Raw genomic sequence first — 17,350 nt, 5'->3', positions numbered from 1 at the left:
CTCACACGTAAGGAATATTAGGATGAAGCGGTCGGACTACATCTGTGAAATGCTTATTACCAACATACACAAAAATGTCTATTTGCACAATTAGGAAAACATTCAACATCTTCAGTCATAATACTTGAATGGAAGGTAAAGAATAAAAATAAAGATCTGCAAATAAACCATCCCAATTGCAAAGCAGTAATTAAGTAGAACTTCTCACAGCGGCTTGGGGAAAGAATCCAACCAGTTTTCATTACTTCAACTTCAGAGGAATGATGTCAAGTCTCTTAAATGTTTATATAACTAAACACAATGTATCATCCAAAAAACAGTAAATAAGGATGTGAGACAAAAGCAGAAATCAAAATTCAAACTGCTCCAAAACAGCAATCAATTAGAGCCCACTGCCTGTCATATGGTCATTTTTATGTTCTTTATTTTAATTGGTACTTTAGAACAGGAAATTCTCTTTCACAGCAGTGCCTCCTAATCTGTTAATACAGTACTCCAGTTTCTGAATGTCGAAATTTAAGATAAATCAACGAACACAAAGGCGTGCAAAACAGCTGCTGTAAGTCTGCTCAAACACATGGAATGTTGGCACCGAGCTGCAGCTGCTGTGGAGAGATCGATACACCACACATACTCACCACACCCACACCCACACTCACACACACATATGTACACACACAGATGTTCTGTGGGGTATCAGGACTTGCGGTTCTCTAAAAACATACCTTTAAATGGTCTTAATTTTGTACAAATTGAAGTGCTGAGAAAATGTCTAAATAAGAAGTAACAATTAAAATAAAAGGTTTGTTTTATTTGTAAATTATGTACAGAATGCTTTCTCATTGCGATGGAGGAGATGGATGGGAAGGGAAAGAACAGCCACCATTTTTCAACCTATGCTGTTCCTTTTCCTCTGCTGGAGAAAACCATTGCTCTCACAACCCAGTGTACAAATGAGTCTGGATTTCCTAAGTTGGTAGTTAAAGGACAGAACTGGGAGCTAAACAAAATCGTGTTGCATCATCACTGACTGGCCTATCTTAAGCAAATAACTGCTAACTCTGAGTCCTAAAGAAATTTTCTGGTACAATTTTATGAAAATTAAGAAATATCGCTTAAGTTTCAAGAGTAATTTCGTCCTAAAGTTATTCATAAATAGCTACCTGTGCGTCACCTAAAATTTTGGTCTTTCCCTTTCATCTCTTCTGTCATGTCTAACAGTAAGAAGCTCTACAGCACTCAAAAATGCCATTACTCTAAATGCCACTGAGGAAACTACGTCTTTGACAACTATCAAAAAGGAGTAAAAGCTACTTACTGCCAGAATATTTGTTAAATGGATAAAATTGTTAAATATGTAGATTAGTGACTTAAGATTGTACCAAAAGAGTTAGTAGCCTATAAAATAAAGAACTGAATAGAATCGCCTGGACATCAAACAGATCTCAGCAAACTGATTTAAAGACTACTCCAAACACTATACGCAGGTTTTGGTGATCAGCCAACATAGAAAATCCAACCACTTGCACACAATCAGTCCCCAAATAGAGTATGTTTATGATTTTTCAGATGAAGGTCTAGTCGTTTCTTCTTCTTCTTCTTCATCTCCCTCTTCCTCCTCCTCCTCTTCACAATCTCCATCTGTTTGCTGTTCAAGTTCCTCTTTTGTAATCATTTCAAAATCATTCCCATTTCCACTACTGTGCTGGGATCGGTCATCCTCCCGCCTGTCACTGTCTGTATCGGAATGACGCTCTCCACCTGAGCCCTCTGTCCCATTATTTCCTAGAGTTCCCACTTTCCCATCATCGTCTTCCTTTTTCTCACTGTCTGATTTTTCCTCACTGTCGGATTTCTGTTGTTTTTTGGCCTCAGTTTTCTCATCTTTCTTTAAGTCTGCTTTTGGTCCTTTGTATTCATGTGTGTAGAGAGGCCTGAAGGAGTCAATGAAGCCCACGTCCGCAGTCAGATTCGGTAGGAACCAGAAATGGTGTCTTCCTCCAGTAATGAGCCAAATGATAAGGAAGAGTATGCACCGAGCTGTGAGAAGAGAAATCCCCCAAGTTTAATGTTTCAAGCACTCATGCTGTCACCCAGGTTTGATGTAAAATAATTATGGATGACCCCCTCCCTCCCCCAACAAACACACCCTGCAGCCACACCACCAAAGGTACTAAGTGGTGATTCACTTTACTCCAAGTCTGAGGACACAACGGCTGCATGACATTTGCAGAAAAGCTGCTGCTGTCAGGGGACATTTAGAAATTCCAAAGGAGTAACAATGAGACTTTTGGATTAAAAACCAAGGAATTAATCAGATAAATGGATCATTTTTGACAAAGTGTGCACTGTTCTTTACCTTGCATCCCAATGCCAAGATGGCTTCTGCCTTAGGTAAAGAGGCCCCTGAATATTATCATCAAAACAAAACTCTTGGTGAAAGATCAATTTTCCTATTCCAGGTAACTGCATCTCTGCTGATTTTCTCTTTGATAGTTAAGCTTTTACTTTTCTGAACTTTTTAACCTCACTGACCATAAGTGAAATGGCGCTCCTGAAGAAAGACAAGTCAAATCCTTGGAGTGATTTCCAATTCTTCACATTTGGATAATGGCTTCAATACTCCATCGTTACACTGCACTTTAAGGTTTATAAAACACAGCATATCACCTTTGTGATTAGAAATAGGAACCCAGGTAGAGATGTTAAATGACTTGCCCAGAGTCAAAGAGCTGGTATCAGGCAGGGCTGGGGTTCAAAGCTGGATCTCTTGACCCTAAGCCTGGTGTTCTCTCCCCTTTCCACTGAGTCTGCCTCTCACACACAGAAGCTCCCTCTTTCTCCCCCTCCTCCCCTCTCTGTTTTCCTCCCTCTTTCTTACTCGTTTTGCTACTTCAAAGACCATCAGTGCGGTACTCTTTTCACTAGCATAGAATTCAGCTCTTTATGTCTCCCTAAGTAGATCTTTGACATGGGCTATGGGTGAAAGGCTCTTATGAAAACACTCGCAAGCTCAGCTGGACTGGCCCTCGGGCAGCTGCTGCCCAGCACATCACCAGGCCCTCTCCCCTTCATTTTCTAGCTTAAGCCGTATTAGCACAGGCTCCACAGGCCCAGTGTCCTTCCCTGAGTATAGTGATTTTAAATATAGTATCCCTTCACTATTCCCTGGTTCTGTATAGCACAGAGTTGAATCAAGAGCCAAACCCATAGGTAAAGGTTGGAAGCCTACCTGATTATGACAGACATAGCACCATGAAAAAAGCTCTTTTATAGGTTTACTTTTGCTGTACTTTGGATGAATGGCCAAAGGGAGTGACACAGCTGACTTCACAAGTGAAATATTCACGGGCTGGTCAAAAGGACCGATTTCCATTTCCACATAAGCACAGCTTCACTTTTTGAGGCCTTGTACATCATTTGTAAGAGCTGAAGATGGTAGGAAATGGGAGAGGCCCATGTGGACTGACTCTGTTTGACAGGAAATCCCATCCATGGATTGAAGAAAAACGAGGGATTTCTAAAAGCTGCACATTCTTCTCTTCTCCTGCCTGAACTATTCCTCTAAGACAGTGATACCATGAATGCGATTCTAGAACAATTTCAAAGGGATCTGAATGAAACTGAAAATCATTCCTTGCCTCCACATTCAGGCCAAACCGAACTGCCTCTTTTTTTTACCAACCTGACTCCAATTCAATTCACCAAATCTTTCCACTTCATGAAAGCCAATATTCCCATTGTACCTCTGCTTTCTTAAATCCTCTGGTACTTGCTGTCCCTTGGCATATTTTATAAAATGGTTTTCCATGGAAATTGCCATCACATTTTAGAAAACTAAAGGACACTATATAAGCAGTAACTATTATTGTTACTCCTGTTATTTAAAATAGTGACACTCACATACACATGTAATGAGCACATCTTAATTTTTGAGCCCTATGAAATAAACTCAAACCTGATATACCGGCAGGACAACATGTTCTATTTCCTAGAAGGAGACCCAGTCAAGTCCTCAATTTTATAAGTAGGTTGTGATCTTCAGGGTTAGGGGCTGTTTGGAACACAGAACAGCTTTTGCCACAGAAAAGATAATCAGTCTTGCTGTTTAAGCTAGCCCACAGATGCCTCTTTAATTCATAAATGACATTTACAAAGATAAACACTATTAAATAACCAGTATTACTGAAATAATAATTAAACAAAACAAACAGTAAAATCAGCATCATTTTTATTTTATTTGAATCCTGCTACGTAAGGAAAAGCAGGCTTAAGAGAGGGAGAAGAAATAGATGGAGTCTGTTGTGGGACGTCTGAAGGAGCTTCTGGACACTTACAAAGATGTGGGAAGCCGATGGCCCTGGTCCTTGACAATGCCCTATTTTACAAAAGTTAGGCCTTTCCTTTCCTTGGTACGGTTGTCTCCCTAGAACTTTTCTTCTGCTTTGCAGTCATAATTAGGAGCGGGGCAAGGAGGGAGGGAGGCTGGTCACAAATGTAATAGAGGGAAACAGATACGAGACATTCTTCTGGGGCAAACAAGCAAGAACTGGGAGAAAGATGAGATGGAAATAAGAGGGTTACCAGAAGATAGGTCTCAGTGTGGAAAAGACTGCCTGAGGTAAAAGTTAACTGAACTATGAGCACTCCAAGACGGGAAAAGAGAGAAGCTCACCATTAATACAAGTAGTCTCACTTCTCTTCAAACTCTGAGTGGGACAATGCCCTTCAGGACAAGAACACCTTTGAGGAGCAGACCACTGTCCTTTTAGGTTTTACATCTTTAAGCAAGTGATGCTCCCCCTTTCTCCCCTCCCCCAACAACCAATTCAGCTTTAAACACCATCACTCAATGGGGAAAAACCTGTCCCTAGAACATGCTCTGTAAACCAAAATCTTGAAGTATGAGGAACCCTTACTCTCAAAATTCAATACTCAAGTTTTAATCCCTTCAAGCCTAGGCAAGTCACTTAACCTCAATTGCCTTAAACATCTGGGGCCATCTCTAGCCATCCTGATGTATATTTTGCCACTGGATCCAGATGGCTCTGGAAGAGAGTGAGGCTGGTGCCCTTGTACATCCCTCCCTTACTTAAATCCAATTCACTGCAAATCAAGACATCACCTCGATGTCTTGTTCCTCTTCAAGAACAAAGGACAAATAACAATAAGGCCAACGCTTAATCGTCTGTCCACAATCAAATAATTAGGACTGTGCTCCCTCTTTTCGGATCATCCTCCCATCTCCAGGTAATCTGAATCAAGGACTTATTTCCTCAGGCCTTCACCATCAGGCACATACTACAAATATACAATTTCTAGGGTGTGCTTATAAAGAGGAATAGCAAACAACAACAACAACAAAATATGTATAAGGACTCTATCCAGTGTAACGTATCCTAAATTGAAATCCCCTGGACCCAGAAGCTCCTGGTGATTAGGGCTAATGCCCTCACTATCCATCCACCCACAACTCAGGGAAGAAAAAGCTTCTTTCGCTGCCCTATCCATTTTGGGCCGAATCCTGACTCAGTCTGCGGTCAAACCACCTCAGGGTGAGCACCTATCAAGGCTAACCCCTTTCACCTGGCTGGTCTTGGGATGGCCTTCTGGTCCTGAGTAGGCCCTCTAGAATTTGGCTCCAGTCCACCTACCTAGCCTTATTTTTATACTCACTCCCTTACACTCTACATTCAAGCCAAATTGATCTGCCTGCCTCCCATTCCATGATCCAACCTTCTGAATTCACACAGGCAGATTCATTTTACTAGAACACGTTCCCATCTTATTCCGGCTTTCTTAAATCTTCCTCTTCCTTTGAGATTCAACTTGAGGTGCCATGTCCCCCATGAGAAGTTGTCTATGATCTCAATCAGACTCAAAGCTCCTTTTAGGGCAAGGTCTATTTTTTCATTCCAATCCCTGGCACAGAGATGATATTTAATGTTTGTAGAATCTACTGCCTTGATGAGCTGTGATGCTTTGCCCCCTCCTACCCAAACTCTCAATGGCTCTGAGCTATCAAAGAATATAAATGAAGACTAAATTTCTTATTCTCAAATTCAAAGCCCTCTACAATTTGACACCAACCTACTTTTCCAGTTTTTCTACAACTCTTTATACATCTTAGGCCTTTCCTAAGTGGGATACTTGCTATTCACTGAAGATCTCTAGTTCTGGGTTTATTCATGTTATCCCTTCTACTGGGAATGTCCTTCCCTCAGCTTCATCTAATTATTATTTATTATTAAAGGCTCAGCTTTAACTTGGCTGGAAAGCCCTCCCTGAACCACTCACAAATAATTTCTCACTCTGGTAAACCCTCGCAGAACTTTGCTTGTACTTCTCTCACTGTAATCATGCCTTTAGGTCCTATTTTCTTCATTAGAATGTAAGCTCCGTGAGGACAGGGCCCAAATACATTTCATCTTCAAATTCCTCTTATTTCCTAGCATTGTGACCTGAGTACTAAGAATGTACTAAATGAAGAACATTTAAGACAGCTGCAGCACAGGTCAAATCATGCCATCCCCCAAACGGAATACAAACAGATGCATTTATAGTTCTGGGGTAAATCAGTAGAAGAAAATGTTTAGAGAATATGTTATTAATTATCATTATTAACTATATACAATGGTCATACTATATATAGAACAGCATGCAATTAGAATCATATACTATAACAACTATAATTATTATTAACCTGGAAACTTTACAAAACTGTTTCAGTGGCAATAAATGCTCCTGGAAACAGTAAAAGCCTAAGCAACTTTAGCAAAATGCTTACATTTAACCAATGAAAAAAGATTCTAACCACAAGCAAAGCAAGGCAAAGTAAAAAACAAATGACAAGAAGTCAAAGGATATGGAGTCGTCTCCGGCCTGACATCAGGCCTGTTTCTTCATCCATACTATGAAGAGGTTGGGCCAATGACCTCTGAGGTCCTCCCCACAATGCTTCCCCCTACACTTCCCCCTGCCATTTCTTTGTCAGGTAAAACATTCAAGGAGACTTCAATCACCAATGCTCCTGCACCGAGCTCAGACCTCACGCCCTTCTCTTAACAGTCTGAACACTACACTGGATATATTTGCCTCGAGTGTCCCGTGCCCTTTACACTGGACTCTCTATTCCGTGGGGAAGGAGGGCAGGAGACCACACTGACTGGGCCCCTACACACTCATCCTTCTTCTCTTCTCTGGTGATGGTGGCGCTCCCCACGACCCCCATTCCCAGCCTTCTTTTCTTCCCACTCCTGCAGTCCATGAACTCGTCTGTGTGACACAGCCAACCCGGCCGCACCGCCCCGGCCCCAACTCCAGAATCCTGGTCTGTCCTCCCTCGTCTTCTCACCTGCTCCCGTCTCCAAGGAACAGGAAGCACTTTTGTCCTGACAAAGCAAGTCTTTCTGTGTGCTCTCCTCTCCAATCACCTCCCTCGCTGATCTTCAATAACGGCTCCTTCCCTCTTGTCTACAAACGTGCCTCGATCTCCTCCATCCTTTAAAAACATCCCCAAGTGATGCTGTGGTGCCTGAGTCCTCTCCTCTCTCGCCCCTTTACAGCTAAGTGCCAAGATAAAGCTGTCTACACTTCTTGCCCGATTCACCCTCCCGCAGGCCTCTGGACAGCTTGCAGTCAAGGTTCTTAACCCATGGTCAGTGTGTAGAAGGGCCCGCTCCCTCAGTGACTAGCTCTGGGATGGCCTCTTCCCAACCATCTCTCTTGGATTCTTGGCAGCTCCCACTATTACCAGTCATCCTCCTCTCGGACGCTCACTTTTACCTCGGCTTTCCCGTCTGACGGCGCCTTCTCAGAACTTCTTTCTTCTCCCATCTCTAACCCTCTGTCCTTTGTCATTTTCCCTACCCTCACATCTCCAACTTGCCTTTCTTCCAAGCTTTCCCAGTTCTGTGGGGGGCACTACCCAGTTTCCCACATTCATAACTATCGATCAACGGTCCATTCCCCATCTTCCTCCATATCCAGTACGTGGCCGAGTGTCACTGATTCTACAAGTGACACAGCTCTCACACCCACCCGCTCTCTCCATTCACACAGCCACGATCCCCTTTCACCAGCACAACTGTCACAGTCTCCTACAAGACTGTGCCCAGCCTCTAACCATCCAATCTGTCCTCCAGTTGCCAAAACCATCTCCATAAGGCGAAGGGTGTGACCACATCACTTCCCTGGCTCAAGGACAAAACGCAGACTCACCACCCTTACAGCTCTCTTTAACTTGTATACAATTTACCTTTCCAGTCTTCTTTCACATCGTGGCTACTCACACGGTCTAATCCAGTCAAATCTGACTATCGGAGCATCTCTAAACCTGATATTCCGCTGCCTGCATCTGAAAACCCATCCTCTCCCCACATCCTTGTTCTGCCTCTCAGAATGCTCTTCGTTTCTCTTTTCTTTTCTTTTGAGGGGCAGTGAGGGTTAAGTGACTTGCCCAGGGTCACACAGCTACTAAGTGTCAAGTGTCTGATGTCGGATTTGAACTCAGGTCCTCCTGAATCCAGGGCTGGTGTTTAATCCACTGCGCCATCAGTGTCCCTCAGAATGCTCTTTGGTGCCACATCCTTCCTTCACAAAGCCTTCCTTGACTGCGCTCCTTTCCCAAATCACCCTCTCCTTACTTATTGACATACTGCCCTCTCCTGTGAGAATGTAAGCTTCTCCCTCAACAAGCATGGCCTAAAGGTCTGCTCTGTGCCAGGCACTGGCATGATGGCAAGAGTGCTGGAGCCGTAGTCAGAAGGCTCTGCCCCTCACTACTGTGTGACCTGGGGCAAGGCCCTTCACCAGTATGAGTTTCAACGTCTTCCTTTGTAAAATGACGGTGTTGGATGAAATGATTCTACAGCGCCCATCCAGCTCCAAATATATGATCCCATAAGAACTAGTCAAAGAAACTAGATTAAAGCGAGTTTCTTCATATTTGCCCAAATTCAGTCAGGCGCCCGTAAAGGGCTTTTTATAGGGATGTGGGTTTTTTTCTTTTTTTGGGGGAAGGGGGGAGACTTAGGGAGGAATAGTTAACTCTGGAATCTGACCACAATGAACAGTAAAATCAGTTTATGTTATGTTTATTTCCCCCAAATTCTCATACATTACTGACCTCTGATAAAGTCGAGAATTACTGCTTCTAACCAGAATAAGGTCTTGGAATTTAGTCTGAATTACTGAATACCCACCTTACTGAACTCATTTGTACTGGAGAACATACTTACCAATGGCAAGCAGAAGAATGCTGGCCACAAAACAGCCTGCTCCCACACTGAGGTAATAAACACCTACACGCATCTCCGCTGGCCACAGAGGGAAGAGGGTTGCAGCTATTACTGCAATCACTGCAATGAGAAAGCACAAAGATGCTTAGAGAACTTTTGGACTCAAATTGAACTGACTTACTAACCATGACTTAACAAAGAAAGGTTGTAATACATACACATGTACACACACACACACACACATTGCTAGTGGGGGAAAAAAGCTTTAAAATATTTCATGTTTGGGGGCAGCTAGATGGTGCAGTGGACAGAGCACCGGCCCTGGAGTCAGGAGTACCTGAGTTCAAATCCGGCCTCAGACACTTAACACTTACTAGCTGTGTGACCCTGGGCAAGTCACTTAACCCCAACTGCCTCACTAAAAAAAAAAAAAAAAAAAATCCATGTTCTACTTATAAACTGATTTGATATTATACTTAAGAGTAAACTGTAGGGGGCAGCTAGGTGGCACAGTGGATAAAGCACTGGCCATGAATTCAGGAGGACCTGAGTTCAAATCTGGGCTCAGACACTTGACACTTACTAGCTGTATGACCCTGGGCAAGTCACTTAACCCTCGCTGCCCCACAAAACAAACAAACAAAAAGAGTAAACTGTTCTATTAATCAAACAATTAAAATGCACTAAGTGCTTAGGGTTCAAGTCTAAGTTCAGGTTTGGCAAATGAAGTAGCAGATAAAATTCCGACATTATCTTTTGACACCTTGAAGCTCCACCTGATGTAACATGGGACACTGCTCTTCTCTCTTTCTAAAAAGGATGAAAATGAAAAATAATCCCAGCAATTTAAATATGACACCCTTAAGCAAGCAAAACTCCACCACAAACCCTGGTTTGACAATTAATACACAATCTAGTGACCTCAAAAATCACAGTAACAGTTATCAGGAAACTTGAAACAAAATCATTATTTGTGATCTCAGAACTTTGTTTTTCCCCATAGTAATACACAATCATTTAAAAAAAGAAGGAAAAATAAAGTAATTAAAGAGGAAATGATAATATACAGGCAACGAATCATTAGTAATTCCTCTTCCTTCTTCTGGAACATCACCCATGTGGCTATGAGGAGACTGGAAAAGAGCCTGCTTTTTTGGACATCTGCTTGTTTTTACCATGTTAGAAATTTTGGAGAGTGACTAAGATCATTGTTTAGGCAATGGATGCCCTTCGGCAGAGTGGATTTTTGGCCATCAATAACTTAAAGAGAAATAAGACACAATGTTTTGCTACAAGATTGAAGGTGACTTAGTATTTCAGAATTGAAGAAAAAACACTTTTTCGTCATTTGTGTTCATCACCTGGAAAGGGATTCAGACACTTTAAGTCTATGTCAGCATACTTTTAAAAGGTTCATTTTCAGATAAGATTCCTAATAAGAAATCCATAAGGAAGACCCAGTTATTTCAGCTATTTCTTCCCCATCTCTGTAAGGCTATACTTGAAGCTATTTTATTCACTTACCAAGAATCAGTCCCATGGCAAACGTTTTAAAATGGACAGGGTCATAGATCCACACATACACCTAGAGTAAGAAACAGTTAAATGTTTCCAGATAACAACAGAAAGTTAGAGATCTTGTCAATTTAATTTAGATGCTGCATATATATTAGGGAAGTTATATCATTTTGGAATACGAAACAAGGATCCAAATTTAACTAAATACTTCAAACAATGTACTGAGTTCTAGCCTAAAAAGCAATATACTTTGATTAAAATTGATTTATCTTGTTTAGTAAAAGACTAAACAGAAGTCAGTCACTTTACAATAACACAAATAACTAGTCTAAATTTTTTATTATGATGTCAAGATTTTAGGCCAACAGAAAGTGTATTAGAACATTACATGTATCTGTGGAATATAAAAATCTACCTAAAAAATAAATTGTTAACTTGGTGCCAATTTTTCCTACTAATAAGTAAGTTACACTGGCTAGGTTTAGGTTTTAAATGATTTGCCTAACCCTTTTCACAGTGTGGCCAGTGGCTGAGATGTAAGATAAAATGAATTATAATCAAACTGAGTTGTTTAGATATATGACTGATCATCTAAAGAAGATCGTCATATTTCCAATCTTTATGATGGCTTCATTCCCATCCCATGATTTCTACTGACAACCAGTTTCTATTTGTAGGCCAGATGTACTAACCTCATTTCCATCCAGGAACACTTGATCTTCATGTGGTTCAAGTTTGAATTTTTTCTTGGTTTCTTTCTTTTTGGGTGTTCCTGGTGTTTCCTCCTACAAAAATGTACATGTGTGTGTACACACACACACACACACACACACACACACACACACACACACACACACACAGAGTTAAACAGGGTGAAAAATCATGAAAAATGTATAATCTCATTGCAAATGAAATCAAAACATTCACCAAACTAGTGGTTTTCGATGGCATGTTGGCTATACTTCTTATATGATGTTAAGGAGTTTAAAACTCTGAAAAATGACACAACAAAAACAAAACCCACAAAAAACTACCCATGACTTATTCAAAATACCTTTATGTCTTTTATGGGACACTTCCAAGGTGTTGTATACTTAAGAAACAAAATGCAACACCGCACCACCACCCCTCTTCCCCAAGCTCCTGCAATTTCAAAAAGACCTTGATAAATATTGCAAAACATAATGAAATGATTGACCATGAGTAGACCAGTAATAAATTGCATTTGAATAGTTTATCAATATAAACTATTTCACATATAAGACCTCATTTGATCCTCACAGTACCAGTGGTTATGTAAGAATTATCTCCATTTTCCAAAGAGCTTGCCACACATAGTACAGGCCAGGGCCAGGATTCACACTCAGATCTCCTCTACGGTTTTTTGTTCGTACTATGATTATTGGGGTTGGGGGAGGGGGAAGAAGAGAGGGCAGGTATTAAAGCCACAGAATATTATTGTTGGAAATAACCTTATAGAGTATTCAGTCCAAAACTTTACTTGACAGAGGAAGAAACCAAAGGTCTGGAGGTCACAATGAGGGTTAAGAATTGGTTGAGGAAGGGCAGGTAGGTGGCACAATGGATAGAGCACTGACCCTGAAGTCAGGAGGACCTGAGTTCAAATCTGGCTTCAGACACTTGACCCTTACTAGCTGTGTGACCCTGGACAAGTCACTTAACCCCCAATGACTCACCAAAAACAAAAATAAAAACAAAAACAAACAAACAAAAAAAGAATTGGCGGATGAGGAATAAGGCATAGGGGGAAATGGAATGATAAAAAATTATGTTTGGCTAAAGGAATGTCCAATTTCTCAAAAATAGAAGTTCATTACAAACTAGCTCTGGACCTTTGGACAAGTCATTTAACTTCCAGACCCCTGTTTTCCAAGTCAGTTGTTTTTGCTATGAGCGAGCTTACATTTTCTTCTATTTTTTTTAAGCCTCTGACTTTGTTTTAATATTGCACATTGTCTTGTGGAGTCACTGGCTTCTATTTGGTCCATACTAATTTTCAGAGAGTTTGTTGCTTGGCCAAGCTGTTAATTCTTTTTCCAATTTTTTCTTCCCATCGCTCTCATTTTTCTTCCAATGTTTTCCTCAAGTACTCTCATTTTGTTATAGAAATTTTTAAACTCCTCTCTTCTATGAATTCTAATTGAGTCTGTGCCCCTGCTGTTTTTTGTTTTTGTTAAAGATCTGCCTATGGATGTTTTGTAGTCATTCTTGTCTTGAACCACCATATCTCTTTAAGGAAGGATTTCTTCCTTGTCTGCTCATTCGCCTAGTCTACTTCTTAACTTAGGACTTGAGATCAGGGCTGAACTCTGCCTCACTTCTGGAAGGAAGGTCTCTTGGGGGTAATGACAGTGTGTCATGCTCCCAAAGTGGTCTGATCCAAAATAAAGTCTGATCATGATATCCCTGGGTCTGAGAAAAAGCAGACTGCTCCTGGACTCAGCCCCTATTGGACAGATGCAAAGATCTGTCGGCTCAGAGTGGCAGAACTGTAGGTTCCCCTTTGGACAAGCTGGGGTAGATGCTAGAGCCGAGGTCCTGCTGTACTCTTGGGGTCTGAGCCCCACTGCCCAGGGTCTTCCTACCCAGGAACACCACCTCTGGGTGCATTTCCCCTTCTCAATCTACCCTGAATCTGTGACACAGAACTGCCAACTGGCATCTGTCCCCATCATGGTACCCCAATATGGATTTGGGGCCTCCTCTTGTCCTGGTGCACATCCTCCTTCTGGGTGATGCTCCCCGAGGGCCTAACCTCATCCCTGGTATCTGCACTGTGACCTTTTCTGGAATTCTCCATCAGGATGCAGGCAAGTGCACTTTCTAGGTCTGTCTGGAGGAGTTCTGGAGGGCAGCTCTCCTGCTCCTCTGCCAAATCGGCCCTAGCCTCTCTTCTTTCCCAAGTTTCACACAGCATCCTCTTCTCCCCATTTTCTCGGATAAGACCTCATCTTAAACTTTACTGAGAAAACGGCGACCGACTGTTTGTTACCATCTTCCTCTTCTCGTTCCACACCCCATGACATCCTCCTCCTAGCTCCTTTACTCGAGTATCTCAAGAGGTGGCCATTCTCTCCAAGACCAAGCCCTCTCCACGTTGATCTCATGCCTCACTATCTCTTAAAACCCTCTAGTACCACATCCTCTTTTTAATTTTCGGCCTCTCCTTATCTACTATTTCCTTCCATGTTGTCCACAAATATGCCTATGTCTCTCACCCATCAACATGAGTAAAAGGTTCTCTATCTCTATTCCCCCTTTCAGCCCAATTCCTTGAAAGAGCCATCTCCTGCTGCCATCCCGGGCCTGGAGTCTGGAAGGGTGAGTGCTGGACTCCATGCCCACCAGTCAGTGTCTCTGGGCATCATGTCGCCTCTTGGTTTCTTGATGGGTGAGATGAAGATACTAATAGTCGCCCGCCTGTCTGCTTGGGAGCTGCTCTGAGACAAAAGTGAGATATAGGCTTCTTAACTCTAAAGTGCTATGGAACTAAGGGTGGAAGGGAGAGCTATCCAGCCTGACTACCTGGGCTTGCTTTCTCACTCTCTTCTGATCTGTTACTCAAATGAAAGGGCTCTCTCCAAAGCTGCCAATGATCTCCGGCTGGCCAACAGACAGCCCCTCCTCAGTTCTCGCCGCCCTCTCTTTCTGGATACTCTCTCCACTGTGGGTCTTCAGGACGCTGCTCTCGCTAGCTCTCTTTCTTCCTGACTGCTCCTTTTCAGTCTCCCCTCACTAACAGCAGGGATGACCCATGGCTCTGCTCTGGACCCTTTTTCCTATATACTTTCTCACCTGGTTATCATCTCTATGCAGATGATTCCCAGATCAATACCTAGCCCATGTCTGTCTCACGAGCTCCAGTCTGCAACACATTTCCAACTGGACGTCTGCTATTTCAAGACTTCATCCCTTCTCACGTGGACTACTGCCAGAGCCTCCTAACTGATCTTCTGCCTTACACCTCTCCAACTCCAATCCATTCTCCAATCTAAAAGTCTGTTCTGGCCATGCCACGTCACCCTTCCCCATTCCCCATGCGGGATCACTCCCCTGCCAGGCATCCGCCCCTGCTCTCTCCCCACGCCAGGCTGAGAGGGCTTTTGCCCCAGTTGTCTCACAGAATCCCTGGCTTTCATCAAGATTCACATCCAGTGCTACCGTACAGAAGGGAGATTTCTCAGTTTCCTCAGCTACTGGTGCTTTCCCTTCTAAGATAACTATGATAATAGAGGAAATGGAACATTAAGAGCTACTAGTCAATGGAAGAATTCTTCCTAAGAGAAGCCTAAGGGAACAGTTCAGTTTATCTCTGTCAATACAGACAAAACAGTGCTATTATAATGGCCCGGTACCCAACAAAAAATGTATGTTAAAAAGTGAGAGAACACTGTCTAAAATGGACACTAGGATGTGTTAATTCACAATCTTGAAGTCCCTGTAACTGGTAAATCCCAAATCTGACAATGACCAACAATGAAATGTTCTGACAGACTTGTGCCACCTCTGGCAGGACTCACCTTTTTTGACTCTTCCTTTTCACCATCTCTCTTTTTCTCTTTCTCCTTCTTAGTCTTTTCATCCTTTAGATTTTCTTTCTTGCTTCTTTTCTCTTCCTCTTTCCCACTTTCTACCTTTCCTTTTTCTTTCTCTTTTTCTTTCTTTGTGTCTTTGTCAAGTTTCACTTTCATTACTTTTAATGCTCGGTGAAAGAACTGTTTCTTTAAAAGCCTTTAAAATAAACAAAACAGCCATTAAATGATTTATAATCACATGAAATATCTTGATCACTATAAGATTAATTTATATAGCAGAGTTCAGTAGGCAGATCCCTTAACACCTAACCCCTCCCCAAGTGTCTAAAGGATGCCAACCCTTCTTTATAAATGTCTACATGATTTTAAGATATCCTCACAGGATGGCGTTTGTGTCCAGAGCCAGACCATCAAAGTACCACCAGACCCACTCCTGTTCTTTTCTTGTTCTCTCAAATTTGTGTCCAGGTCGGGAGAGGGGTAGAGATACACTGTGGGTTTCAAGTAGGCACCGACAACACAGACTTTGGGATCACTGCCAGCCCCTTCAGGAGAGGGATGGTGCTGGCTGAGTGTACAAGTAACGTTTACTTATGACCAAGAAGGCAAAATGAAGCCTCACTTTGCTTGTTTCCTCTGCCAAAAAGGATGCTCTTTATACTGGAAAGGCTAATAGAAGGACGGCTAATAGGAAGCTGAATCCCAGGACAAGTGGGGACAAAGCATGAGAGCATCTAGCAGGTCCTGATGAATCCAAATCACTCAGCTGAGCTCAACTGCCTCTAAGGATCCTGGAAGATCCCGGAGCCAACATCAGAGATCTTCATATACTGTGGATAACAGAAGAGGTGCCACAGACTATTACAATTTTCAGAAAAGGAAAGAGGATGAAGCGTAAAAACTTAGGTCAATAAGCTTGGCTTTGATTCCTGCTGAAATTCACTGCTGTCTTATCAGAAGGGGTGGTCAGTGGCCATGTAGAAAAAGCAGCAGTGATCACAAAGTCACTGTGACTTAGCAAGAACGAGTTACACCAGACTAATCTTATCTTTTTGGACATGGTTACGAGAATGGCATATGAAGGGACTGCCATGTATTTTACCTAGATTTTAGCCAGAGAATTTGGAGGGGGACAATATTATAGTTAGGCGAGTTCAGAGCTAGTTGAACGGGTGGACCCCAAACTAGTCATTAATGGTTCCAAGTCAATCTAGAAGGAGGCCTATACTGGAGTCTCCCAGGGGTGTGTGCTTGGCCTGGTGATACTGAACACTTTGGTGGCATATTTGTAGATGATACAAAACTAATAAAGGCAGGTTACACACTACACAGGAATTCCAAGTATGACAGGGTAAAGGATAAGGCCAAATTTAATGATACCTATTTGAGGTAAATGTAAATTTTTACATGTGGGTTAAAAAAGTAAACTTCACGAGTACATGACTTAGGAGGCATGGCTAGGCAGCAATTCATGTAAAAAAGATCCGGAAAAAAAGTTAAAAAAAAAAAAAGATCTGGAGTTTTCATGGCTTCTGTGTTCAGTGAGAATTAAGAGTGTAATGTGGCTGCCCAAAAAGACTAAGGCTACCTTAGAAAAAGTGTAGACACCAGGACTAGGGTTGTGAAGACTACACTATACTGTGTCCTCATCAGACCTCTGTAGAACTATGTTCAGCTCTTGGCACTGCATGTTAGGAAGGGCACTGATTAAACTGGAGAGCTTCCAGGGAAGCTGACCAGGAGGGTGAAGGGGTTTGAGATAAGCCATATGTTGCTGAAAGAAATAGAATGTGTAGCCTAGAGGAAACTTAAGGGTAACATGATAGCTATCTTCAAGATCTCAAGGGCTGACATGTGAAGATGATATGTAGCAGTTACAGAGAGAGAAGTTTCAACTGAATAAGGCAGAACTTCCTAACAACTGGTAAAGCAGGCTACCTCTCAAGTAGCAGGTTCCTTCTCACCAGAGAATATTACCAATCCATATCACTGTTTTTTGGGGCTTATTAATTTTCACCTGCACATTTACTTAAAGAT

The 17,350-nt window shown here is 42.2% G+C and overlaps 1 protein-coding gene across 1 annotated transcript in view; it reads right to left on the bottom strand.

Annotated features, from left to right (window-relative positions):
- Positions 1 to 402: 402 nt before the first annotated feature.
- The window catches only part of SEC62 (SEC62 homolog, preprotein translocation factor), a 41,317-nt gene continuing 24,369 nt past the window's right edge, over positions 403 to 17,350 (bottom strand). Inside the window, exons 4-8 of the mRNA XM_043991756.1 lie at positions 15,299 to 15,509; positions 11,450 to 11,542; positions 10,764 to 10,824; positions 9,240 to 9,359; positions 403 to 2,040 (exon numbers count right to left, since the gene is read on the bottom strand). Of these exons, the coding sequence (XP_043847691.1) occupies positions 1,556 to 2,040; positions 9,240 to 9,359; positions 10,764 to 10,824; positions 11,450 to 11,542; positions 15,299 to 15,509 (970 nt within the window). The 3' untranslated portion in view covers positions 403 to 1,555. The remainder of the gene's footprint in view (positions 2,041 to 9,239; positions 9,360 to 10,763; positions 10,825 to 11,449; positions 11,543 to 15,298; positions 15,510 to 17,350) is intronic.

The sequence above is a fragment of the Dromiciops gliroides genome, chromosome 3 (assembly GCF_019393635.1).
Source record: "Dromiciops gliroides isolate mDroGli1 chromosome 3, mDroGli1.pri, whole genome shotgun sequence".
In the NCBI taxonomy this organism is placed as follows: domain Eukaryota; kingdom Metazoa; phylum Chordata; class Mammalia; order Microbiotheria; family Microbiotheriidae; genus Dromiciops; species Dromiciops gliroides.
This window is presented reverse-complemented; position numbering and strand designations above follow the sequence as displayed.